At 38.5% G+C, this 26,187-nt stretch overlaps 1 protein-coding gene across 2 annotated transcripts; it reads left to right on the forward strand.

The window, feature by feature from the left end:
* Nucleotides 1-44: 44 nt before the first annotated feature.
* On the forward strand, nt 45-25,203 carry LOC148373303 (nucleoprotein TPR-like). 2 transcript variants are annotated; one of them, XM_088344448.1, is made up of 55 exons: nt 45-255; nt 589-693; nt 843-913; nt 996-1,086; nt 1,178-1,281; nt 1,609-1,773; nt 1,839-1,931; nt 2,214-2,294; nt 2,389-2,476; nt 3,017-3,154; nt 3,300-3,394; nt 3,847-4,044; nt 4,133-4,240; nt 4,362-4,579; nt 4,814-4,977; nt 5,089-5,204; nt 5,296-5,444; nt 5,543-5,705; nt 5,968-6,102; nt 6,594-6,734; nt 6,824-7,007; nt 7,419-7,606; nt 7,677-7,817; nt 8,066-8,182; nt 8,900-9,103; nt 9,209-9,384; nt 9,504-9,651; nt 9,733-9,870; nt 10,168-10,299; nt 10,478-10,608; nt 10,767-10,977; nt 11,055-11,183; nt 11,398-11,511; nt 11,623-11,706; nt 12,179-12,370; nt 12,512-12,550; nt 12,631-12,816; nt 12,954-13,065; nt 13,141-13,325; nt 13,459-13,529; nt 16,049-16,248; nt 16,910-17,101; nt 17,189-17,304; nt 17,956-18,027; nt 18,355-18,561; nt 18,649-18,844; nt 18,919-19,112; nt 19,211-19,282; nt 20,085-20,176; nt 20,292-20,404; nt 20,626-20,724; nt 22,188-22,326; nt 22,411-22,526; nt 22,664-22,777; nt 24,897-25,203. In XM_088344448.1, exons 1-55 carry the CDS (start codon nt 105-107, stop codon nt 24,944-24,946), a joined length of 7,428 nt encoding a protein of 2,475 aa, XP_088200574.1. In that variant the 5' UTR covers nt 45-104; the 3' UTR covers nt 24,947-25,203. The 2 variants fall into 2 exon arrangements, with proteins under 2 accessions (XP_088200574.1, XP_088200654.1); XM_088344528.1 differs by having other exon boundaries at nt 999-1,086.
* Nucleotides 25,204-26,187: the final 984 nt, after the last annotated feature.

A 26,187-nucleotide genomic window follows, 5' to 3' on the forward strand; every position in this document is an offset into this window, starting at 1 on the left:
AGTGTGATACCGACGGGTACCTTTTAAAACTAGCTACCGCTACAAGTTATGGATTCATGTTGGTCTGGGTGCATTAATAAAGGTATTTAGAATATTGTTAGGATATGGCGGCTGTCCTGCTGCAGGTGCTAGAACGGGTGGAGTTGAACAAACTTACTAAAGGTGTTCAAAACAAGCTAGAAAAGTTTGTGACAGATCTACAGAATGCCAATGAAGAGCTTAGGACCCAACAAGAGCGATTTAAAGCGGATAGTGGTGCGTACTGCTTTTCTACGTTGAGTTTTAGATTTGCTTTAATATTATTAAAAAAACGTGAGACAAAATTCACAGTCTTTCGAATTTTCCCCTTAGAGAATATTCAAAAAAGTACACTATTGCAAATTCCACCATCACCTGCTAACATTAGCAACGATGCTAACTTTGGCTATAGGTTTTGTTTGAAGTTTTTAATTCGGCCCTGAAATGTATTAACGATGTGTACACTGTATATGAGGGCATACAGTGGTCATTTAATGCGTATTTTCATTAGTAATTACTATTATCGATTACTTTTGTGTGCTTCATTTTTCACTATGTTTATTTCTTCAGAACAACAGTACTTTGACATTGAGAAGAAACTCGGAGAGAGTCAGGAGCAGACCCTGTCTGCCACTCGAGATCTGCAGACACTGAAGGAAGAAAACAAAAAATTACGTGAGTTGTCTGATGTGCATTTAACTAAACTACTCGATTTGGTAGCAACGACTCAATTCAAAGGAATTCATTCTGTCCCTGGTGACTTTTATCTCTGCAAAATTCCCCAAATCTAACGTTTCAATCATAAGGTTTTGTTCCCTGCACAGATGAAGAGCTCAGTGTTCTAAAGGGAATTGATGGAGATACACCAGATGTTGATGATAAAACCCAGCAGCAGGTTTGTGCGATAATGAGTTAAGGAAATGTGTGTCATTAAAGTAACAATAATCTTATCTAATTTATTGCATGATTGAATGCAGCAGCCCATACCTAAGTATGAGATTGAGGCAGAAAAAAAAGAGCTGGCACGGCTGCTTGAGAAGAGGAACCAAGAGGTGGAGAACCTGAATGGTATGAGAGAAAAGATCATTAGCATGAGTCCTTTGCATTAACAGCCGTCACTTTAAACCTGAATGATTGCTTATAATTTTGTTTATTATAGAGGATGTAAAACGCCTGAGTGAAAAATTGGTGGAGACCAGCAAGGTCAAAATGGAGTTGCAGTTAAAGCTGGATGAAATCCAGTCCTCTGAGGCTTCTGTTCAGGTTTTCTTTTAACTGATTATTTGTCTGGGTGGAATAGAGAATGGAACTGATTATACAGATTTCAATTGTGCTAGCGACAAAATTGATTTCCAGCTTTATTGAAAATTTGACACCTGAAAGCAAAACAAACAAAATATTCATAATGATTCAAATTACAAATCAAGGTAATTACATGGCCTCCTAATCATATACAACACTAGCCTTACGTTCCATTATGTAAGTTAATGTATATTTTTAGGCACAGATGAAACCAGAAGTTTACTTAGACCATGTTAAAAATGTACAAATTTGTCCTCTTCAATTTCCTGTTTGTGCATGTTCCTGTAGCACAGGGAGAAGCGAATGGGACAGGAAAAAGAGTTGCTGGATAAGAAAATTGAGTGGTTATCTGCGGAACTTAAAACCAAAACTGAGGAAATGCTGAACAATAACCGAACAACCGGCAAAGAGATTATGGAGCTCCAGGGCAGTCTGAAGAGCAAGACCGAGCAGGTAGCGCACAGGTTTTTTATGAACGTGTTGTCAGTGACCGTAGTATTTATTTATTTTTCTTCAAGGTGACCAGACTAGAAGGCCAAGTTAGTTCCCTTAAACAAGCCAGTGAAAGCCAGCACAAACAAGCTGAAGACCTCAACAACCAATTGATATTGGTAGGTAAAGAAATGATATGTCAGTTTTGCCCTTGGAATTACCATGTATTAAATGTTTAGTTTCTGGTTGCATAAAAAGGTTACTGGAAAAGCCATTACTTTTCCGATCTGTAATTTATTGAAATGTGCTCATATCATACTATCCAAATTAAATGTCCGGTTCTGAAACAAGTGGGGGTGATGAAGCATTCAATACTTTGGAAAACACTACCAAAAAAAAGAGAAAAAATGTCACAAAGTGTTTGAAAGACAAAATGGCAGACATTTTTCATTCCCTTTAAGGCTAAAGATGAACTGACTACCATGGAGGAGAAATACAGGAATGAACTCAATGCTCATGTCAAATTGTCTTCTCTTTACAAGGTTAGTAGAAGCTTGAAAAATAGTTTCCTATCTACCATATTCCTTGCACTTTCTATCTTTTATACTGTATGTCTTTCAACACACAATTTTCCAGGGTGTTGCAGGTGACATGGAAACTAAAAATCAGGAACTAAGCAGAGCAGTTGAAGAACTCGGCAAATTAGTGAAAAACACTGCGGAAGGTTGGACTTCATTTCCCCCAGATTATTCTTTCAATTTAAAAATTCCTGACTTTATAACAATGTTATCGCACAGCTGGTCGCCTCACTTATTGAATTGGCTGAAATTTTCCGCCTCAAAGGTTCGAAGACTAGTGTGACGAAATCCTAACAGCAAAAACCTTGTAATGCTCCAGCCATTCTAAGCTTGTCATTGGTTCGTTTTAAACCAGGCACACACATTTCTGCCACAGCGCTAGCCCCTCCTCATGCACCTAATGAATAAAAAAAACAACACAATCTATTTTCTAGACATGCCGGTTCATCATATGGCCCACAGTGGATATACAAACTTTGACTTTAGAATACATTTATGGAACACTAGGCTTGAACTGGACTGACACATATTGTCTTAAAATGCAACCTCATTATTTTTTTGTATCTTATTGAATAACCTTTATATTCTCTTGGACTTTAACTGCCTCAGCTTGAAAATGTAAAAAAAACCTTTTTGTGTGTGTTACTTACTCCCTCCGCCTTATCCCTGCCTTTGTCTACTGGCAGCTAACAAAATGCTGGAAAAGAAAATGTCTGATGCACAGCAGCAAAAGATCCAAGTAGAGGCAGAACTTCAAGAGAAGCTCAAAAAAATGGAGAAGGAGTTGGAAAATTCCATGTTGAAGGCCTCTTCTAAATATTGCTGTAAGAAAAATAACCCCGTTCCTTGCGTTATTTCATTCAAACATTTGCTTGCCTGTGGAAAAGGTGCCATGCTGTTTTTGTACTAATTAAGAAAAATATGTGTGTATTGAAGTGAACCATACAGCAATAGTTTGTTTTTCTTCAGGTGCGCCGTCCCTGACTGAGGAACAGCTGGAGTCCATGTGTCCATCTGCAGCTGCCATAGCTGCCATTGTTAAACCTGGAATGAAGTTTTTTGATGTGAGTGGAACACAAAACAAGCATGTGTATAACCACCTTTCTGGTTTACATATAAAAAGTCATGATTGTGTCCTCTATAGGTTCTTAGATTTATTATATGACAGAATGTATCATCGGAAATTATTCAACAAGAGAAACTAAATTTTATTAATGTTAATAAAACCTAAAAATAATCAAATGGTTGTCAAAATTGTGATTGGATCCACACCTACAAACTACATTTTTATATTGTGCTTTTCGTTAGATTTATATGTTTGATCCAAAATAAAAGTGCTTCATGGTTTTGCCCACCAATAGTTTTTAAATATCTTCATTTCTTTTTATTGCTTTCATGAATGAATCAAAGCAAACATTAAGATATCAAAGTTGATATTTTGCCACCTTTTGATATTCACTGTTTAAAGTAAGTCTTTTGACTTATTGCCAATCTGTTTTGTTTTGTGTGCTTTCAGCTGTATAATGCTTATTCTGAGTGTCAGACTCAGCTGCAACTGGAGAAGCAGGAGACCAGAAGGCTGAACAAGGTGCTAGAGGACATTATCCAAGAGGTGGAATCCAAAGCACCTGTTCTCAGAAGTCAGAGGGAGGAGTATGAAACTATGCAAAGTTCAATGGCATCTCTGTGGAAAAAACTGGAACAAGCTCGGACGGTCAGAGAAGAGACATTAATATTCAATGCATTTCACATTTTGATAGAATTTATGTAACTTAATTTCATACTACATGTGTTATTATTAGGAGATCTACAGTTTGCAGAAAGAAAAGAGTGATGCCAAGCAGCTTTGTGACAATCTGGAAAAGGAGAAGCTGAGAACAGAAAGAGTCCTGGACGATACATCTGCACAAGTACTTTAACTTGCCTGTACAACATACACATTAAAATAACCAAGAAATGTAACATAAGGAACAATTTATTTTTCAACACTTTCTGTTAAATTAAGTGATATTACTTTTTATTTTTTTCCAGGTGTGTGCTCTGCTTATTGAGCTTGAAGAAGCCCGCGGTAATCGGGTGACCAAAGATGATGTAAATTCCTCTAATATTGCTGGACAGGTCACTAGGCCAAAAGAGATTTCCTTCCGCAGTGTTGATGAGCTTGTTAAAGAAAATCGAAGCCTGCAGGAAAAGCTGAAGAAGCTAGAAGAAGAGAACACACGGCAGAAAACATTTGCAGTAACAGCACGGTAATTATGCAATTGAAGTATTATGTGTCAAATTCCTGTATGAATGCTCTATGTTTGCCCATATCACAATGGTATTTTAAGTAAAATTGCAAAGTGTTTTTTACGCCTTTGGCCATCTTTATAATTTTGTTCGTCGTCCTCATTTTGAACAAGTCATGCGTAGTAAGCAATCTGCTTAACATCAATGCAATTACTTTATTATACTACATCCTTTGCCTGTCTGAACCCTCCCAGTGTGTCAGAATTGGAGACCAGTGTGGATAAACTTCAGAAGGAGGTAGAGGAGCTGAGAGAGCATCTGAACCAACAGAAGCAACTTGCAGATTCTAACGCGAGACAGAGAGACATGTTCAAAGCGCTGCTAACACAGAGCACTGGCTTTAGCCTACCCTCTCAAGGTGACATTACAAACCTTGTTTTAGATTTTTTTAAGGAATGCAGTATGAGGAACATTTTACACGAAAAGTTGCTCAACGTGAGTTAATAAAATTTTGCTCCTCATTTGCCAGATTTTGTGTACCCTCCTCCCACCAGAACCTCAGCCCCAGTAACTCGTTCTGCACCTCAAAGGGCTGCGACTGCCGATGCTGCGCAAACTGCACAAGCTAAAGCTGCTTTGAAACAAGTCAGTCCAATAGACTCCTGAAATGCTGTTGTAAATATTTTTAAAATTAAGCATCTGTTTATTTAAGTCACTGTGTGTTTTTCTCCTCCAGCTTAATGATGCCTTCACATTGTATAAGAAAGAAAAGGCAGAGAACGACAGAATGTTGACTGAATCTCATGACAAACTACAGCGGCAGCTAAATGAGGTCCGCTCCAGTAATGCCAAATTGACCTCTCAATTGGAGTTCAGCAACAAGAGGTGTGATCAAAACATCACTGTGATAAAAAGAGCTTACATGATTAAATCCAGTATTTTATATAATGGCAAATTATTTTTTGGTTGCATCTTAATTACAGGTATGAGATGCTCCAAGAGAGTGTCACAGCCTTGCGTAAGGAGACCTTACTTCTTCAAGAGAGGAACCAGAAAATATCTGCCACTGTCCAACGTCAGGAGAACATCATCCACACTATGGCCCAGGACCTGCGGCAAGCTAATGAAAAACTGGCTCTTGAGGAGGTGGGAGCAACGCCATTCACGACAGAAATTTTTTCATTTTATACAAAGTTCCCAATATTGGGAAATACTCTAGACAACTTCTAAATCGTCAATTGCAATAAATTTGTAGTTTTGGTGAGTGTCCGATTTAACTTTACGATCGCCGATTTGCTTGGATCTATTTATTATTCCATTTGGAGAGGGGTCTACCTATCACGTACCCAGTTTCATGTCACTGCTCTCAATTGTTACTGTAATTGAAAAACATAAAATTTGTCTTTAGGTGCGTGTTGAGAACTTGTGTAAAGAGAAAGACCTGTTAAAACAAGCAGAAAGCCGACTCAATCGAGAAAAAGAAGCCATGCTGGCGGAGCAACGTAACCAAAACCTACTACTCACCAACCTCAAGACCATACAGGTAGTGTTCCTCTTTTTAATATTCTTTGTCACATTTCCTCCTCTATTGGTAAAAATGCCAATCATCTAGTCGAGCCTGAGTGCCTTACAGCTATTCTGCAAGTTGTGAAATGTGGCTGAAATGTTGGTCTACAAATGCAATATTAATTGGAATACTGTTTTAATGCTATGATGTAAAAATACTTAAGACTTGGCAGCTACATTAAAAAGTAAAAGACTGGACATTTTTTGTCAAATGTACTATTTTTCTGTTTTTCTCTGGGCGTCTTACCAAATGATGTCAGAGCTCTGATTAAATAGCACCGAAGTAATTTTTTGGGGTTGGTTCTGTTTTTGTATGCAGTTCTGTCTCACAACTAGCCCCACAGTTGTGCTGCAGTGTGGCAAATTTCTGAACAATTTTGAGAAAATACGTAGCTGTTACATCAAAACCCAACTATTATGTCCCAATTAAATATGTTTTCCCTTCTTGTCACTCTTACAATTGTGTAGTTAACCATGGAACATACAGATGCAGACATTCGTCATCGGTTGAACAGTAAGATTGAGAATCTGGAAATGGAACTGGCCTCAATGAAGACTCGTCTGGAGCATGAAGTAGCCCAAAGACATACCCTTGGACGCAATATGGATGTACATAACCTTGCATTTTTGAAGCTACTGATTAAAAGGTTGATATTAATGAATTTTTGTAAATCAATTTCCTATTTTCCCCCATCTAGGCTCAGTTGGTTGAAGCTAAAAAACAACTTCAAATGCAAAACACTTTGCAGCAGAAAACAAGAGAGCTGTTGAAAAATTCTGAACAGCAGGTGGCGGCGCTGAAAGCTCAACTAGCTTCAAATTCATCTGACGGTGTCAGCACACCAGTTACCAGAGCGACAACTCTTAGAACGCCTGTCAGAGGTGGGTTCTTAGAACGCCTGTCAGAGGTGGGTTCTCATTGAATTTGGGGTGAGTGATATGATCATATTAGATTCTGAAGACGTTTAACAAGATTGGGATCTCATAAAAATGGAAATCTCGTCTCCAGTAAGCTTCCTATTCAGTTTTCCTTTTTCTTTCCTTTTTTAAACAGAATTAGGTTAATCATTAAGGTCAGTGCACTAATGTATTCTTAGCATTAGATCAGTGCACTAATGTATGTCTTTCTATAGCATTTCATATACAGTACACTTGATATTTTGAGGAAAATTTGCCCTCTTAATATGTTAAAAGAATCGCGATCAAATTGGTAGTTACCCCTACTTTGATTAAAATAATTTTGTGTTTTAGTCAATACAGTTTTTAAATATTTTCCTAATGATATCTTTTCAGTGCGCTCTCCAGTTCAAACCACTCAGCAAACTAATACTTCTGAGCTGGATGAGCTCAAAAGTAATCTGAGTGCTGCAGAAGAAGAAAATAGCAAATTAACAGAGCAGCTTAAAAATGCTAATGCTACTGTTGAGCAGTATAGAGGTGTGGTACTGACTTTGGAAGACAGTCTGAAGAATGAGAAAGAGGTAAATTAACTCCCATTTGTTTATAAAAAAAAAACTTGTGTGCATTTACCTTGTTTTGATGTCTCTTCAGCAACGTTCTCCACTTGAGTTGAGGCTTAAGGAGTCAGAAGACATTCAGAAGCAGATGGAAAACAGAATACTGGAAGTGGAGAAAAATACTCAGCAAGCGCAAGAGGAGAAACGCAGGGCTTTAGATACACTTGAGAAACAAGTAGGTTACACAAAAGTACAAATAACAAAAATGTTTTTTTTTTTTAATATTTCAAACGCAAGGTTCATGGAATACCTTACTATTTTGTAATTTTCTGACTGTTTTTCATACTTTTGAGGTATGTCAGTCAAAATATTTTTGCTTAGGTTTTTATAGAATGGTGGGCTGTTTTACATTGGTTATGAAGATATAGAATAACTATAGTTATTTTCAATTATTTTAAGATATCTTTATATTTTCTTTTGCAGGTTAGTGACCTGCATCGCAGTCTAAGAGCCAGCCAAGTCGAGCAGCAGGAGGCACTAGAGAGATCTGCTAAAGCTGTCACCCTGGAGCAAAAAGCCATACAGGAGAGCCTGCTGCAGGTCAATAATTTAAGTTTTTTTCAACCTCAAATGAGTTTCTTCCTAACAGCAATCCAAATGGGCTTTATGCATTTTTATTGTCTTTGGCAGTACCCATTGCATATTGTATTTTTTTTTTCCCGTTTATTCTTTTCTTTATAATCATTTTGCAAACAACATCACATCAAAAAATTAACATACAGTATCACCTAAAAAGGAAAAAAAGGATGACACTGACATGATGACGTCAAAGGCTTAAAGAGACCCATCCCGAAAATAACTTTGAACGCTTCCTCTATCATTCATATAAACAATTTATCATATCTTACATCATTTGTTGTCAAGTGTGAGAAGCGTCCTTTCTTGTGAGACTCAGGAAGAAGATTGGCACACAAAGTGAGACTACTCCACTGGACTTGAGCATTCAGTGGGACTGTTGCCATGACACTGAACCGATGATAATAATAATTGTTTAATAGAACTGGCCAACAGTTTGTAAACCTTGTCGCAATATTTTCTTTTTTCTAATCTGAAACACTAACAGTGTTTAGTTTTTTTTCATTATCCTATAATATTTTGTAGGTCATAACTTTCTATTGGATATAATTGTATTAATGGTACAAGTATGTCAACAGAAAAATCAATTTACCTAAGGAAAAGTGTAGTTAAACTGTGTATATCTGTCTCAATTCTGTTTTTACTCATGCAAAATGTTGCATAATGTATTTTCTGTCTTAGACAAAGCAAGCTGGTGAGGCTCAAGCAAAATATGAACGGGAATTGATGCTTCATGCAGCAGATGTGGAAGTCCTTAAGGAGTTAAAGAAAACATTGCAACAAGAGGCAGCGAAGAAAAGTGCTATAGAGGAGCAACTGAATGCGTCCAACTCACTTTTACAGGAAAAAACTACAGCCTGGAATATTTTGGAGAAACAGCTGAGGGTGGGATGAATAACTCTAAATTTTAACACAAAAACAAACAAACCCTTTGCACTATAGAAAAAAATATTTTGTTCTTGCGTCACTCATGCTATTTGATTTTTCAAGGATGAACTGGCTAGTCAGAGTCTGCGCTGCGAAGAGCTGGTAAAACAGAACGCTCTCCTGCATGAACAAATGGATGAAATGGCTGCAAGGTGTCGTCAAAAGCAACCACAGCAACAGCTTGACTTGTCATTCACCGAGGAAGGGAAAACGCTTGAGCAGTTACAAGAAATTCTGAGGTAAGTTTGGGTATTGCTACACTTGGAAGGATGCTTGAGGAAGAAATGGCATGAGTCGGGCAGAGTTATTTATTTGTAATGGCTAGTAGCTGAATGTGAAAAATTGATCAATGGTGTAGGTTTGTTCGAAAGGAAAAGGAGATTGCTATGGCTCGAGCTGAGGCCTCAGAGGGAGAAGCGCTACGCTACAAACAGCGAGTGGAACACCAGAACCGAGAACTTAAACAGCTCCAGGAAGTTCTTAATGCTGAGAGAGTGAAGCTGCAGGTAGGACATTAATGGCAGGATAGAGCAACAACTTTTTTGTTCAATGAATGGACACTAACACATATCTTGGTATACTTTCAGACCACAGTGAAGGCCCTGGGTCTTAAAGAAGCTCAGCTGAAGAACATGGGGAATATCAGTACTCTCCAAGAGACAATCAAGATGCTAAAAGCCGAGAGAGCGAAACTGGAGCAGGAGTTGCAGCAAACGCAGGCAAAAGTAAGCTCACCTTTTGCTTCATGTTCATACATCATCTGTTTTCTGAAACACTGTTTCTCACTAGGGTTACAGAATGTTTGTACGTGTTTTTATTATTATTGCAAAAGCAAATCATAAGACCAGCATTCATTGTTTAATGTATACCCCTGTTACAATTTATCCATCTCTTTTAGAAAAAACAGTTGCTAAAATCACATTGTAACTTTATGATGGACTCTATAGTCTTATGAACAAAATGAATCTGTGTTTTGTGTTATTTTCAGTTACATTCTTATGTCATTTTTTTTCTTCGATCAGGTGAAGAAGCTGGAGACCAACATTAGCCCGTTACATGAGTCATTATCTCATCTTTCTGACAGAAATGGCTCACTGCAGGCTGATAAGAAGTTGTTAGAAGATGATGTTAAGCACTTGAAAGCTAAAGTTGAGGTAAGTGTTTAGTGCCGTGTGTTGCTGTTTTTGAGTGTCCATTATCCTGCATAGTAAATGTGTTGCATATTAAAAGTGGTAATTAATTTGTGTGCTGCGAAATATTCGTGGTAGTTGAGCTTCTATTCCTTGTTTTGGACATGAAAAACACATTTTTGTTTGATCCCCTTTTCTCTAGCAACTCCTTAGTCAACAGAAATATGGTGATGTTGAGGAAAAGCAAAAACTTACTGCAGAAAGAGAAGCTCAACAGAGGCGCATTTCCCAACTTGTCGAAGAAACATCCAAACTGAAGACAGACTTAACCAGGTAAAAAACATGAAAAATGCACATGCGCTAAAGAAAAAGCATTGTTGTTACCGCCTGTATGCTGTAAGCCTGTGAATCCCTTTTAGAAAAGTTTATCTTTAAAAAAAAAAGAAAAAACCCTTTGGCATGCCCGAAAATTAAACCAAATGTCTTTCCAGATCCAGCACTGGCGCTAATTTAGCCCAGTCTCAGGTGAAAAACCTTAGAGATTCTGTGACCCGCCTTACATCAGAGAGAGATGCACTGAAGAAAGAACTAGCAACAAAAAACAATGACATTCTAGAGAAAAACAAGACCATCACACAGGTTAAAAAGATAGGTCGGCGTTACAAGACCCAGTACGAAGAGCTAAAAACCGAACATGATAAGGTGAGACCACAGTTTGTAGCATTTGTTAGCATGTTATACCATTGTACTGTTTGGGTGAGACCTTTTATGATTTTTAGCTGGTGGCAGAAACAGCCACAAAAACCCAAGGTGAAATAAGTCAAGTGGACCAGCAGGAACTCACTAGAAGTCAAGAAGAGCTGAAGAAGGCCAAAGAGGAGTTAATCACAATGAAGGAGGGGCTGCAGGTAGTAAGCATAACATTTTAATCCCTCAAAATATCTGTTCCATGCAGTCATAATTTTATATATATATATATATATATATATATATATATATATATATATACACACCACACTCAAGGATATATATAAGGATATATATATATATATATATATATATATATCCTTATATATATCCTTGAGTGTGGTGACGGCAGTAAAATTGGTTTGCTTTCTCCAGGCCAAAAACTCTGAGCAGGAGCTACTAAATGCCCAAAAGGAAAACCAGGAGACCAAGGAAAAATTACAGGAGGTTCAAAATCAGCTAACGCTGAAGCAGAATCAGCTTACCCAGGTATTGTAACCACAAAATATATATTTTGGGTTTAAGCATTAGCTGCAATCTGTGTGTCCTCTACTATATTTACATGTTTACTTGTCTTAAGAATCTACTTCATATTTTTAGGTCCAAGCCCAATTGTCCCAAACACAGACACAATTGCAACAGAACCAGAAAGACTTTCAACAATCGAAGACAAACACACAGCAGGTACGTAGTGCATGTCCTGTTAAAATGTTTTGTGTTTTCACATTACTAGCTAGTTTACATGAATACTTATTTTAATTCTATCAAATTCTTACTACTGAAAATCTCTAATCATATTTTCTGATGACATGCACATTCCCCATGGAGGGATCGTTGGAAGGGGAGTAGGCACAAACTCGCAGCAGTGGTTTTGCCAGTCTGCCTTAGGGTAACTGTGGCTACAGTACAAGTGAAGTATTTTGCTGCTGGAGCGCATGAAAAATATATATTCTGAGATGTCTGGGTGTTAAAAAAATACGCTTTATAAAAGTATTGCATTATGTTTGATTATTTTCAACTGTCCTCATGAAGTCTGTTCAAATTTGTAAAATGAAAATGAAAAATTTGAATACAAAGCTCCATACATACAAGGCCAAATGATTTGGTGAAAACCACAATAATAATTCGGAACTCTCTCTCTCTCTCTCAATCACAGCTACAGACACAACTAAAATCATCTCAGTGTCAAGCTCAAGCCCGTCAAAATCAGATTCAGCGAATGCAGAAGGAGCTCCAGCAGGTAAAAGATTTGCTGCAGCAAAACATTGCCAATCAGAAAAAGATGCAGGAGACTCACCAACAGGAGATGAACAATCTTAAAACTACTTTGAGTCAAGCAAACAATCAGGTGAGTTTATTTTCTGTAATGCTTCATATTCACTTACATAGTGGTCCCAAACCATCTTTTGGCCATTTGGTTTGGATCTAAAACTTGAAAATATTGAGAAAAAAAAAGCAGCAGTATTTTGGATCTGCTTGGTTCCTCTAGGTGTCTGAGTTCCAAGGCCGCGTGGACTCCCAAAATACGGTAAGGCGTGACCTAAACGGTAACAATTTTCTTTCAATTAAATTTGGAATTGGTACTCAAAGGAAAATTCAATTCACCAGATAATATCCACTCAAGATACAGAAAATAAGCGGCTGCAAGAACAGCTGCAAGAAGTAAACCAGGCAAATGAAGCTCTCAGAGTTGCACAGGCGACCCAAAACCTTGCTAACCAGGCTGGCGGTGAAAGTGCTGTTACTGATGCAAATCCGCCACAAAATGAGGAGCTTGCAAAGCTCAGACACGAGGTACCGGAACCTTTATGATGGACATACATTGAAATTAAGCTGAATTTCATTAAAATTACGGAGAGTAATTAAATTTCTTCAAAAAAGAATGTCTATTTGTACAGAATATCTAAATTGATTTTAATATTTTCTTACAGTTGAACGAGAGCAAAAACAAGGAGGAGCAACTTCGACAGCAGATGGCTGAGAAAGAAGAGAAGACTAGAAAGGCCTTTGTGGGCGCCAAAACTAAAATCAACCAGCTGAATAGTAGGTTCAACTTATTATGGTACAACCAAACAAAGTCGTTAAACTATTATACAAACTTCATTTTTTCTTATTTAGCTGCAAATGCAAATCTAAGCAAGGAAGTAGAAGAACTCAAACAGAACAAAGAAGAGCTGGAAGTAAGGATGAAAGCTTTGAAGTCACAATATGAAGGAAAACTTCTTCGGCTTGACCGGGAACTGAGGGAAACTCAAACTCATTCTGAGCCAAGAGAGGAATTCCAAGACCCAAGTTGCTCTAAGGTTCATGTGGCAATTTCTATTAATTACGGTAGTTCAACCTGAAAGTTTTTTTTTTCAATTAAAAACCAAAAAAACTTTCACCTAAGTGTCATTTGCAATTGTTGTGTTATTAAAAGTTTGCTTCCGTGTATAGGTGGTTGATCAGAGCAGATCTGTGGAACAAAGACAGATTTCTTTGAAGAATCAAGTCCAGGACAGGAGCAGGTCGGTGTCAGACAGACTAAATCAACCGCAGAAATTATTGTTTTGCCTTTATTTAACAAATATTGATTGCCTGAACCTACTAAGTCTAATTTGATTCTGAGACTGTTTGAACTGTCAATCATTTCCTGAATCATATTTATTTATATAAAAAAAAACGATAAAAAAAAACCTACAACTTGACAGGACTGTGTTTTACCATTCAGGCAATAAGATAAAGCAAGCAATGCAGACGTAATATATTAACAAAGCTGCCAAACATTCAACAGCATTTTCAGAATAGATGAAGAAAATGTTCGGATTTTAATAATGTTTCTGTTGTAGATTTTAAAAGCACCTTTTTTTACATTGAAAGTGATTTTCGGACTTAAAACAAACCAAACTGCAATTGTCCGGACAAATGTGCCAACGATCAGTCAACATAGGCAATTAAAAAATTAGAATTGCTTGATTTTTGTTAATGTTTTGGGGTTTTTTTTGTCATAGAAAATGTGTATTTCATAGCTTACTGCGCCAGTTTATAGTAAATTATCAGTAATCAAAACTCATTGAGTATGTAATGAACATTATCATGCATGAACCTCACACCCGAAGAACTTGCGCAAAACAACGTTTTAGGATGAAAAGGACAATACTATATTTCTAGCAATCATATATATTTTCTTTATGCTTTTACAGCATCAGTATTTTTGCAATGTTAGTTTGCCACATTGTTGTCAAAAGTCAACACCTGGATCAGGGGTCATGAACCTATCGCTCTCCTTGTGAAGTACATATGGCTCGGTGATAAAATGCAAATTCCCCCAAAGCATTCCAATTCCTTGTCTCATTGTCTGAGTTTGTTTGTGCAAAGCCAAAGCTACTCTTCCAAGTTAACCGTTCAGGATTTAAAGGGCACAGTTTTACTTGCCGTTTAAAATCAAAGTGTCACACCAACAGATGTCGTTTTGGCTGTACATTGCTAAATAGACCTTTTATATGGAAGCTGAATAAATAATTTGTTTCCTGTTGAAAACCTTTTTCATAAAAACCCACACAACAAACTGTAATTACCCACAAATGCTAGCCAAGCACACAGAACAATTTGATTGGGTAGGCAGAGCTTCTCTCACACGCGCCCACTGTGCTGAAGGGAAATGCATCCAAACATTTTTGTTTGCAGTTTTTGTGACATATATACAAAAAAACTTTGTTTGCAACTTGTTCTGAAACCTTTGTATTTGAAGAAAATTAAGGTCAAAATGAGCCTCATTGATCTTAACTGTGGACATTATGTTATTAAATCATCTATCTTTGCAATGTTAGTTGCAAAGTGCCTTGCTGCCTTGGATTGTGACGTGGCTGCAGGTTGTGGAATGGAGTGCAAGGTATTGCACAGAGTAAATATGGATGTTAAGAGGGCACTTTATGAGAGTGTGATTGTACCGACTGTGTTGTATGGTGCAGAGAGTAAGAAGGAAATTAAATGTTTTTGAGATGAAGTGTTTGAGGAGTATGTTATGGGTGACAAGATTGGATAGAAAGGGAAATGAAATTGTGAGAGACAGAACTGGAGTAGTAGTGTAACTGAGCAAGCGTGTGGATAAGAGAGTACTCAGTTGGTTTAGACACATGGAGAGGATGCATGAGGAGTGAATGTTGAAGAGGATCTACAGAGCAGAAGTGAATGGAAGGAGACCCAAGAGTAAGGCCGCGATTGACGTAGATGGATGGTGTTATGAGTGCACTGCAGGAATTAGGTCTAAATATAGTGGACGCTAGAGCTCTTGTCGGTGATAGGAATGGGTGGAGAGGTGTTGTAAAAGGATAGTGGGATGTTTAGACGTGTTCCAAGGGATGGGCAGGGCACCCGTATGATGCGGCAGGGGTAAACCAGTGAAAGCTGTCGTACCCTGCTGGTGAACAGAAGAGTGTGTTGTGTCACCCTGACCCGAGTGACATGACCGCTTTCTTGTGTCCCGTTTTCATCTGGAGGGAAAGCATGACCGACTTGGGTGCCGAGGTGATTAACTTGTTTGGGTGTTTAGGCATTTGGTTGTCCTGGGTCCAAAAAATTTTGTGTATGGTTTTTGCTACTTTTTCCCTTTTTTGTTTTCTTTGTTTTTGTACGTGTTTGTCTTGCTGTTGGTCATCCTTCTCGAGGGATATGACCAGGGTAGATGGATAGATAGTTGCAAAGTCACACATGCACTGAAAATTAGCTTTTGTCCGGAGAGTGAGTATTGCTGAATTTTGACTAAAAATATATGGTATGGCTCTTTCGCTCCGAACAAGAAAAAAAAAATCTAAATATTTTGACGTTATGGATCTCTGGGTAGAAAAAGTTTCCGACCACTGACCTCGCTTACTATAAAACCTCAGCTTTTAGTGCGACAGAATCGTCTAATGCTTCCCTATCTTCATTGTCAATCTCTAACTTTTAGGATACTTGAACTTTGGGACAATTGTCTATTTTTTGTTTTAAGAAATGCAAAAAATGTGAAAAATTAACTATTTCTAATAGGTCATTCTTTATTTATCAGCTCCAGCCTGTCTGAACCACCCACGGCCAATATCCGCCCCACTCCGAGTACTCCGTCTCCGAGCAACAAACCTACCCCTTCACCTGGCAGCAAGTCAACACCCCGTGCCAGCATTCGACCGATGGTTACCCCAGCAACTGTCCCAATGCCAACCCCCACTGCCACTGTAATGCCAACCACACAGACTGAGAGCCAAGAGGGTAAGTTAATACTACTAGTAGAAGTCTGTAATATATCTGATTGGGTAATTCAAAGTTTGTTCAGGTGCTTGAAATCCTTGAAAAGTGCTTGAATTTTTGGAGGAATGCTTTTCTATGCTTGACATTGTCGCCATGCTTCTCGGCTGTCTAGCTCATAAGACCACGCAATGAATTCAGAAAAATATAACAAGTCTGCTTGAAAATGACACTGTTGGCTGCGCTTTGATCATGAATCAATCCATAGCTCTACGGTTTAACGTAGCCGGGTGCTGTCGGTAGGAGAAAGAACAGGAAAATTTGATAAAACATAGACCAAACAGACGGCAGCAAACACTATGAAAAACTTTTTTATTTCCTCTTCCCCATTCAGTAAATGATAGCTGCAAATTTAATGTTTGGCCTAAGATTTGTCAGGTTTTCTGGTTCTTTTTTCTACCAGCAGCCCTCGTTGACCTCAGGCAATAGGGCTATGGATTAATTCATAACAGATTTCTTCTTTTAATGGTACGGGACAAATTGGAAATTTGGTTTTGAAAGTCCTTAAAAAGTGCTTGAATTTGGGCTTGGAACAGATGTACAACCCCTGATTGTTACAATATTTCTTTTACACACAATTTCAAATGAATCTGGGCTTAAGCTGTGTCAATGTTTCTGTTTGTAGTTTTAATGACAGTAGGAGCTGCTGTCCACACGGTCATTTCCAATCTTAACACACCTACACCCCTAACGCAACCAACCAGCACGCAGGCTACAGCGTTTGTCCAACCCACTCAGCAGCAGAACACTTCTCAGGATGTGGGCAGCAGTATAGATGCAGAGCGCCCATCGACATCCTCCGCCGTTGTTGGAGCGTGTAAGCATCACTGTGGTATTGTTTGGAAATACAGTGTGCATTTACTGTTGCGTTACTTATGTAAAATGATATTTCGTTTAATTTCAGCAAGTTCAAAGCGAAGTAGAGAGGATGATATCGAGGAAGAGGAGATCAGACCGGAGAGTTCCCTAGCCCCTTCTACTGCCAAAAAGTTCAGACTGAGACAAACCATTGCCCTGCAGGTACGTATGCAAAATCACAGATCTCCTTAAAGCCCATTCACATAACAAGCTGTTCAAAAATCTGCTACTGGGACATTACACTTAATACATCGCCAAAAGTTTTGATATGGTCAACAATTTTGTCTTTAACAAGTATTTATTTTCAGTTAAAAGAATGATAGCGTCCACATTCTTAGATTTCACGTTCCATAAGCTAAATACATAAAAGAGAGATGGATGAGTCCTGATTTCAGTTCAAATAAGTCTTTCAGTATTTTAAGATAACAGTACTCCCAACAGTGGCTGATACGGGTACAGTATCAGCAAGGTTTAGATACAAGGGACCCCGCTATACTATCATAAATTTATATTTTGATTCATTGATAGCAAATTTCATGCAGTTTTAAGGAAATCTGTTGCAATTTAAAGGCATTTCTTTAAAGAAAATTTTATTTCAGGGGGATAAAGGGTAAGCGCACTAGTGATATAAATGACTACTTGAGTGAGTATGTCATCTGTTGGATAGAAAGGGGTATCAAGCATCTTTTAAGTATAAATCTATTTCGAACAATGAAACAAAGCAATAGAATTTGCCTCAGCTTACATCATAGCAGAATCATGTAGTTATAGTATTTGACTTATTTTGTGTTTTTGTATTTTAAATTGTTTCAGATGGAAGGGGATGTGGAGCTAGAAGAACTGAGGGAAGAAAGTGAAAGACAAGCTTCACCTGACAATAGTCAGGTCAGTTTACGCTAGTTTTCAAGTATTTTGTGTACACCAGTTTCTGCTCTGGAATGAGTTTTTTTCTTTTTCGGGAATAAGGGTGGATTTTTTTTAACATTTAAAAGTGACACAGTTCACTCCTAATACTTAATTGCCTGCTTAATCTGTATCACTTTCCGTTACAGTAGTGGTGTCAATTTCTTGTTCAAAATTGCCGTTTCTGCATTTCTGTCGATGAGCCTCTTTTAATCTCCTTATATAATTCAATGCTCTTGAATAAATATATTTGCTGTCGTTCATTTGTCTTTTGTGGTATTGCATTGTTTCTTTGTATTTGGTATCCAGGAGCTTCCAGAAGATTTTCCCATTCTCGCCGAAGATGACGACCTCGAGGAAGAAGGCATGTCCCAGTCAGTCCCTGCAGATCAGACGTCACCTCAGGAGGCTGGTCTGACCCGGGAAGTCATTGTTATTGACACGGACAGCGAAAGCCGCGAGAGCAAAAGCGAAAAACCGGGGGAGGAGGATGTAGAGGAAGATGAAGAAGAGGAGGTGCCCCCTAATCTTAATTAATAGATAATTAATTTACTGTAGGTCTGGTGGGTTCTCTCTTCCTAACACACCATTTTTTTCTATAAGGTGGAGGTAGCAGAGGAAGAAGTTGACAATGAAGAAGATGAGGAGAGTGCTGATGACACAATCCACCTTGTTGTAAAAGACGACGACGGAAGCAATGAGGAAGACTGTGATGCTGAAGAGGAGGAACAGCAGCCGTCTGTGCCCACCAGTGATGAAAACAATGAATCTCTGTGCACCCCAGAACCTTCCCACAGTAGTGAGCAAAATCACATTTGTTTTTCTCTTTAATTTGATATTTTCTAATGAGTCTGTCATCACCATCTCCTCCAGGTGAAGCCAGCAGCAACACAGAGCTGGAAGCCCAAAGAGAAACCGTCTATGTGCCCCCAACTTCCTCCACACCCTCCCCTTCCACATCCTCACTGACGCTTCGCCTGCCCCAACCACGAAGGCCCCCACACTCCCTACCGCCACGACTATACATCCAAACTCCAGCCTCAGAGCTTGGCCCCCCGCACACACAAGTATGCCTTAGTTCTTTTTTCGTTATCCACAAAAATTGTTTACCATTTCCTCTTCGTAAACTTGAGATGAATGCTGTGTTCCTCTGTGTGTTATCCAGCGACAGTCTTCTCAACTCCGACGACCATCAGTCGGTCGAGGACCACAGCTGACGCCAGGAATAGGGAGCATGGTATGGTATTTTTCTTTGTAACCTTATGAGTTAGAATAGCCACGTCAAACGTAAGGCCCGTGGGATGGATCTGGCCATTTGGATTATTTTGTCCGGCCTGCCATAAGTCTCCGAGCACGTCGAAAAAAGAAGCAAGTTTCAAGGTCATATCTATCAAAAGGTGTTATTTTTATTATTATTATTATTATTATTTAAAAAAAAAACAAAAAACAAATGCTACCTCTGGCCGCTAGAAATCAGTGTTGGCTTTGTATAGCATTGGTGAGTTGGTACAGGTGTATAAATAACCTCAACTCTTAACTGGTTTATTTCAACACATTTAATGTAAAACAGGGAAATATTTTCCCACATTGTTTTTGACTAAATGTGTGTAGAAAACATTATCCATGAGTGTGTAAGGTAGGTTACTAATTTAGGCTGAATAGTAAAGCATAATACTGAAAATCATAGCTAAAAATGTGTAGTTGCCGATTTTTTTTTTTACTGGTCAGGCACCCTTCAGAACAGAAAGTCTGATCCTCTCATCTAAAGAAAAATGTATAATCAGTGTAGAAAAACAACTGATGGTTGTTTTATTTAAGTCTATCAAAATAATAAAATGCAGATTGAGGTTTTTTTAGACTGATGCATATTAATCAATACTAATCAATCATGTAGCACCTAAAATATCACATTTAAAATGTTTTGTATTATTGAATGGATCACATTTGACACAACCAAGAATTTTGTGTCGATGTAATATTAGAAGACATAATAGTATGTGGTGCCAGTATGATCAAAAGAGATTTTTTTTGTATTCCAGCAACACTTCTTTGATGATGATGACAGGATGGTTCCGAGTACTCCTACACTCGTTGTCCCCCACCGTACAGATGGCTTTGCTGAAGCTATACAGTATGCAGAAGTTTGCAATATTGATGTATTTACATAACAATATCATCATAGCACACCACAGTGTTACAGTGCCTAAAAAAAAAAATCATCATTTGTGTTTTATCTGTTTTCCTAGTTCCCCCCAGGTTGCAGGACTGTCCACCAGGTTTCGGTTTGGTCCCCCAGAAGATCTGCTCCCTCAGACATCAGCCTCCCACTCGGATCTAGGACAGCTCGCCTCTCAAGGGGGTAATACTCAATAAATGATACTTGGATAAACTAGGACACCGGTGTGTCAGATCTCATCTCATGGTAAAACAGTAACCAACCATGTAATGACATACTAGCCTTCCCCCCCCCCCCCCCCCCTGTTTCAAGGAAAATTGGCTCGTATTGACACTTTGTTCGACAAAGGCAAAGTGAAGAAAATGATGTTGTCATAACATTCCAACCTGCTATTCTGTGTTTAGGATTGGGCATGTATGAGTCCCCGCTCTTCCTAGCTGCTCATGATGAGGATGGAGGGGGAAGAAGTGTTCCCACAACACCTTTGCAGGTGGCTGCACCAGGTGAGTGGCACACATGCATATTGTTCATGAATTTATTATCACAGTTTACTCACATATAAGCCTACATTTCATACAAACCCTTTCCCTAAATTGCTTTAAAATAGCTACATGATAAAAGAAATACTGTCTTTTTCGCATTAAAAGCTGCTCCGGGTTAAATGTAAATGGTCTGCATTTATATAGCACTTTTCAAGTCAATGAAGACCTCCCAAAGTGCTTTACAATGAAGGCGAATCCCTAAAACAAGTGTTTTTCTATGTATTTTTCATATGAGGCGCACTGGACTATAAATCACATGAAATTGAGACTACAGTAAGAGCTATCTTGTACATTTGTGTGTAACTGTAGAGCTATTAGACTACCAGCAATATGTGTGACATATAATAAGATGGGAGTCTACAACCTATGACACGCGTGCCACTGCTGGAGGGTTTAACCAGTGGCACGCAAGCGCACGGCAAAGTAATAATGATTATTTAAAAAAAATGCGCAATTTTAACTGACGTTTAGACATTTTCAGTTGTGTGCCGTGTTGTTTAGAGGCTGTACGGTAGCGCCCCTCCTCTGCTCTGTGTGTGAGCATGTATTTGCGCGGCGCCTCTCCGAGGAGAGATCTGTGTCTGTGTGCCACAGAAACCCAGGCGCGCAATAAATGAAAGAATCATGACGGCTCCTCCAGTAGAAAAAATCTTCTGCCTTTCCAGCCAGCATGGACAGATGACTGAGGCTTTGTGGAAAAAAAAATAAAAAATAGACCGTGCTGTTTGTGCATTACGCCCAAATTGGGGTTTGAAAGTGCTACCTACAGTCCGTAAAAATGGCGTCCTTAGCCAAAATATTCATAAAACATGTACCTAAACAATTACAACTATTTGAATGTGTGGATAATAAATATGAATGTACACTATAAAAGATAAAACCATTTAAGCAGTTCTTCGATAGCAGACACCCGTACACCATTTTTGTAATTTGCTGCTTTTTCCTTCTTTGATTCGATCATTGTCACTGTTGCCCTTTTTCCTACCTTTATCACATCTTTGAGACCCATTATCAGCAAAAAGGCAATAAAATGCCCTAAATCACAATTAAATAAAATGTGGTCCCGCTCAAACACAATCGGGACGGTGCCGATTTACTACACAGAATGACAAGATCAGGGGAGGGCAGAGCTTGAGGACACGGCATGGCCGCGGGCCATTGTGGACACAAAATTGAGGCTGAGATGCGGGCCAGGCAATTCACCTGAGTCTGCGAGATAGCCTGACTCAAGCTGGGCTCAGACAGAAGCTGACCTGGGTGGCTCTGCTGGTCTTCTGCCCACTTCCGTCTATTTAGTTGTATGCGCATATAAGACGCTCCCCTGATTTCAGTGCTGTGTTTTAAAGTTCTAAATGAATGTAATATGTGAGCATTTATGGTATATAACAAGGAATAACCTGATGCCACTTCTCTCTGTTCGGCAGTGACGGTCTTTACAGAGTCTCTGCCTTCAGACAGTGGGGACAATATGGCATCCCAGTCTGTTCCCATGGTAACTGCTTCTACTGGGATAGCAACACCAGGTGACGATGTCGATGAAGTCTTCATGGAACAAGAAGAAGGGTAAGCTCTTATCGGTGGACAAATCTTTTCACCTGTGAGCGTGGTTATATCTTAGTCCTGCCTTAATTATTTCCTTTTTTTTAGTTCAACTGCTGAAGTTTCTCTGGATACAGACGCTGCAGGACAGCAGAGTGAAGATGCTTCCATTCCATCCACCAGTCAGGACCCCGATTCATCTACAATTTTCAGCACGTTAAGCAGTAAGATTTTCTCATTTCTTTTGTCTTACCTGAATGGGAATCATTATCGTAAGCAGCTTGGAAGTGTGCAATTACGTGGTGGAAATGTTTGCTATTTTGTGGAGGCTCTGCTTTCATACAAGTTGCTCTGTTTTCAGACACTACAAATGTCACACAAAGACGTGCCACAACCAGTCAATCTGTGGTGAGCAGCCCGCTAAGCAGAGGAACCCGAGGGCGAGGCGAAGGACGCCTGCTTATCAGTCGTAGAGGTCAGTAAATTAAGTTGTCTTTTTTTAGGTCGTTTGGATGGATTGAAAGAGCTGTTCATTAAAACATTTTATTGCTGGTAAAACTACCATATTTTTTGCAATTTAAGGCGCGCCCCCCAAAAATAGTCTTTTGTCTTATGTTTTTCCTATATAAGGCGCACCGGACTAAAAGGCACATGAATTTGACGATAGTCGTACCTCAATTTATGAATTTAATTCGTTCCGGGAGTAGATTTGTAACCTAAAAAATTTGTAAGTAAATCTTTTTTATTAAATAAAACATAAAAAAGCATCAGAACATGAAACAAATACATGTTAAAATGACAATACTACACAAAAAACTTAAAACAAGAGGCACACAATGTAAAAAAAGCAAAGAATTAAGGAAATAATAAAAATACTCTATTACTTTTTAACTGGCCTTAGTTTACTGGTCCTCTGTGTTTTTTTGCGTCCTGTTTCTTGAAGAACTGATCCAATGACGTGCTTTTGACAATCTCTCGGAAATGCGTGAGGCAGACATCATCATAATTAGCAATAGCCTGACCAGTTAAAACTTTTTCTGGGTGATGAAGTTCCACGAAATTTCGAGACTTCGTAGATTTTGCAAAGATGTCTTTAATTTGGGCGGATGAAATGATAGGTGCATCCTCCGCCATATATTTTTGGCGACATCACAAATACGCATCTCCTTTTTATACCGTTTAATTATTTCCTGCTTTGTTGCAATGGCCACAAAAAGTTTTCTGTTTCCTTTCTACTTGCTTCTAACTTATCCGGATGTCGTTCTTGGGGGTCCATCGTTCATTTTTTGTATCGCTAGCATTTAGCAGAGCACAGTACTGTTTACAGAGCGGGAATGGGACCGGAAGTGGGCACAAAGAATAATCTGTAGACACAAGAGCTTGCCGGCGCTCACACATACGAATTTGGTTGCCAGGTACAGTTCTGCGGAGCGCCAAAAAGCAGCGTGCACGATACTGATCTGTGTATTCGTGTCCTGAAAAAAAATTCGTACCTAGAGGTAATTTTTTTTACGCTCAGTTTGCTCGTAACCTGAAAGATTCGTATGTAGAGATGTTCGTAAGTAGAGGTAGCCTGTACAGTAATAGCTACAGTGTATCCATTGGGCTCTCTATACGCTTACAGTTTATAAAAGTTGATAATTAGATTAGCACCGCGGATTAGAATGGCAAAATATTGTTTACAACGGGAATCGAACTCAAATTGTGGCAGTGAGGGGTGCTGACACAATATGACATACAAAGGCATTAGAGCTACTGTCATTCTCACACCATTTTTACTCACGTTACCAGAATCAATGATTTGCATATAACCTCTCAGCTTAATATGTACATGTATAGTATTTTGTTAATACTTTTACTCTTTCTATCTTTTGCAACGTTATATAATGAGAAGCTCTCTTGCCATCTCTTATGTCATTTTTACCACTTGTGGTCCAGTGATTACGTGTTGGCGCCTTCACCACCACGACCTGGGTTTGAGTCCCGTCACAGTGATGATTATCAAGTGATCAAATACAGGAGTATACCTATAAACATTGTGTAGTTACACACACCTTTAATTGTAAGCATTTCCGATATTATCCACTGTATTCTTCAGTGTATATAAGGCACACCAGGTAATAAGGCGCACTGTTAAACCTATCAGAATGCACTCTACAAATCAGTGTTATGACACCGTGAGTAAAATTAGTGTGCCTTATCGTAGGTCACTTGCACCACTCGTGTTCTAGTGGTAAAGTGTCGGCACTTTCGCCACTACTCTGGTTTGATTCCCATTGCATACAATGTTTTGCAATTCAGGTCAGCAATGTTTATTGAATTGAACAGTTGATGCTCGAATACTGTATAATTGTAAAACTTTGGATGGAAACGCATATCAATATTTACGATATGCATTTCCAATCTTATCCAACATATTCTGCTGTATACACGGTGGACCGGTTTTTAAGGAGCACTTTTAAATATCTGGACAATTTTTGGTTTTTATGTGCGCATTATAGTCCAGAAAGTACATTAATTAAGAACTCACAAACAAAATGATCAGTGTAATAATCTTCTATGATTTAACATATTTTTTACTATGTTTGTGCCAGGGACATTTGGTCGTTCAAGAGGAGGATTGGGCAGAGGGAGCTCTACCTGAATAACTCCACTCCAATGAACCATGGAATCAAAACACGTGTTGTATATTACCATATACTTGGGTTAGTTCTACTCTGATCCTAGTTTTGTCAGATATCATGTTTGAGCTTCATTTCTTTGTCTTTTTTGTTTTCTTGTTTCTTTTGTGCTTTGTTTTGATAAAGTTTGTTTAATACTTTATTAGTCTCAGTTTGATTTTAGTTCGATTTTTTTTTTCCAACGATACCATGTTCTTGTAATAAAACTCCTTTTAAAAAACAGTGTGTAAAGAGTCATCTTCAATTTTTCCATCTTTTTTACGCAAACCAGCTTGTAATCATCTTTACAGTGCTCTCTCCCAGAATTTTGTCAATGGAATTATGAATTAGTTTCTTTGGATGCTGAGTTTAGAGGTAAAATCAGGCCTGACAAATTAATTTAATTTGAAGCAAACCCATGTTATCATATTCTATTTTTGGGGACTCGGAAGGAAAAAGAAGGGTGCCTTGCGGAAGAGGGACAGTCTATGGTGCGGATCATCCGCAAGAAAAAAAAACAAAGAACAAAAGACAGATGGATAATTCGAAAAAATCAGCGAGCGAGAAGCCCAGCCTGAACCATAACGTAATGATGGCCTGAAACTCAGATAAATTAGAGGATTGCTTAAACATGGCAGAAGCTAAAGAGTAAGTCACCTGAAATATGGATGCCAAAGAGTAAAAACTGCACTATTTAAAAAAATAAACACACATGTTCTATAATAATTCAGAGTTCAGTCCAAATTATTACCTTATGGGAACACTCTAGTTTTTCAATAAAGGTTCATAACAAAGTTGGTGTGACCGCGATAGGAAATGAAATCTGCTTTAACTCATAATAGGATGAAAAATTGTGACAAATTGCTTGTAAAAGACATTGCTACTCATCAATAGATGTTTCCAGTTTGAGGATGAGTTTTTCTTAATGTCTTTCATTCTGTGTGCACATGAGAGTGATTTTAATTTTCACTCAATTATGTCTTAGATGAAGCAAGAGACCTAGAAGGTAGGCCAAGCAGTACATAAACTGGATTAAAATTATCTCAGACTTAATTGTTTTTCATGCATTTAAAAAAAAAGATTTAGAAAAATTGGATTGCCCACTGCCCGATGGTTGCTGGGATGGGCTCCAGCATCCCCGCGACCCTGCTGAGTATAAGCGATGCAGCTGATGAGATGATTAGAATACTAGTATTAGTTTTGTTTTTGCGTTTATTAAAGTTTC

This window comes from Urocampus carinirostris, chromosome 1 (genome assembly GCF_059441175.1).
Source record: "Urocampus carinirostris isolate Australia breed hairy pipefish chromosome 1, RoL_Ucar_1.0, whole genome shotgun sequence".
Classification (NCBI taxonomy): domain Eukaryota; kingdom Metazoa; phylum Chordata; class Actinopteri; order Syngnathiformes; family Syngnathidae; genus Urocampus; species Urocampus carinirostris.

Coding starts and splice junctions, on each gene's coding strand:
- LOC148373303 (XM_088344448.1), top strand. CDS start 105: ATGGCGGCTGTCCTGCTGCAGGTGCTAGAACGGGTGGAGTTGAACAAA. Junction 4,241..4,361: donor TGGACGATACATCTGCACAA/GTACTTTAACTT, acceptor ATTTTTTTCCAG/GTGTGTGCTCTGCTTATTGA. Junction 10,609..10,766: donor CTGAAGACAGACTTAACCAG/GTAAAAAACATG, acceptor ATGTCTTTCCAG/ATCCAGCACTGGCGCTAATT.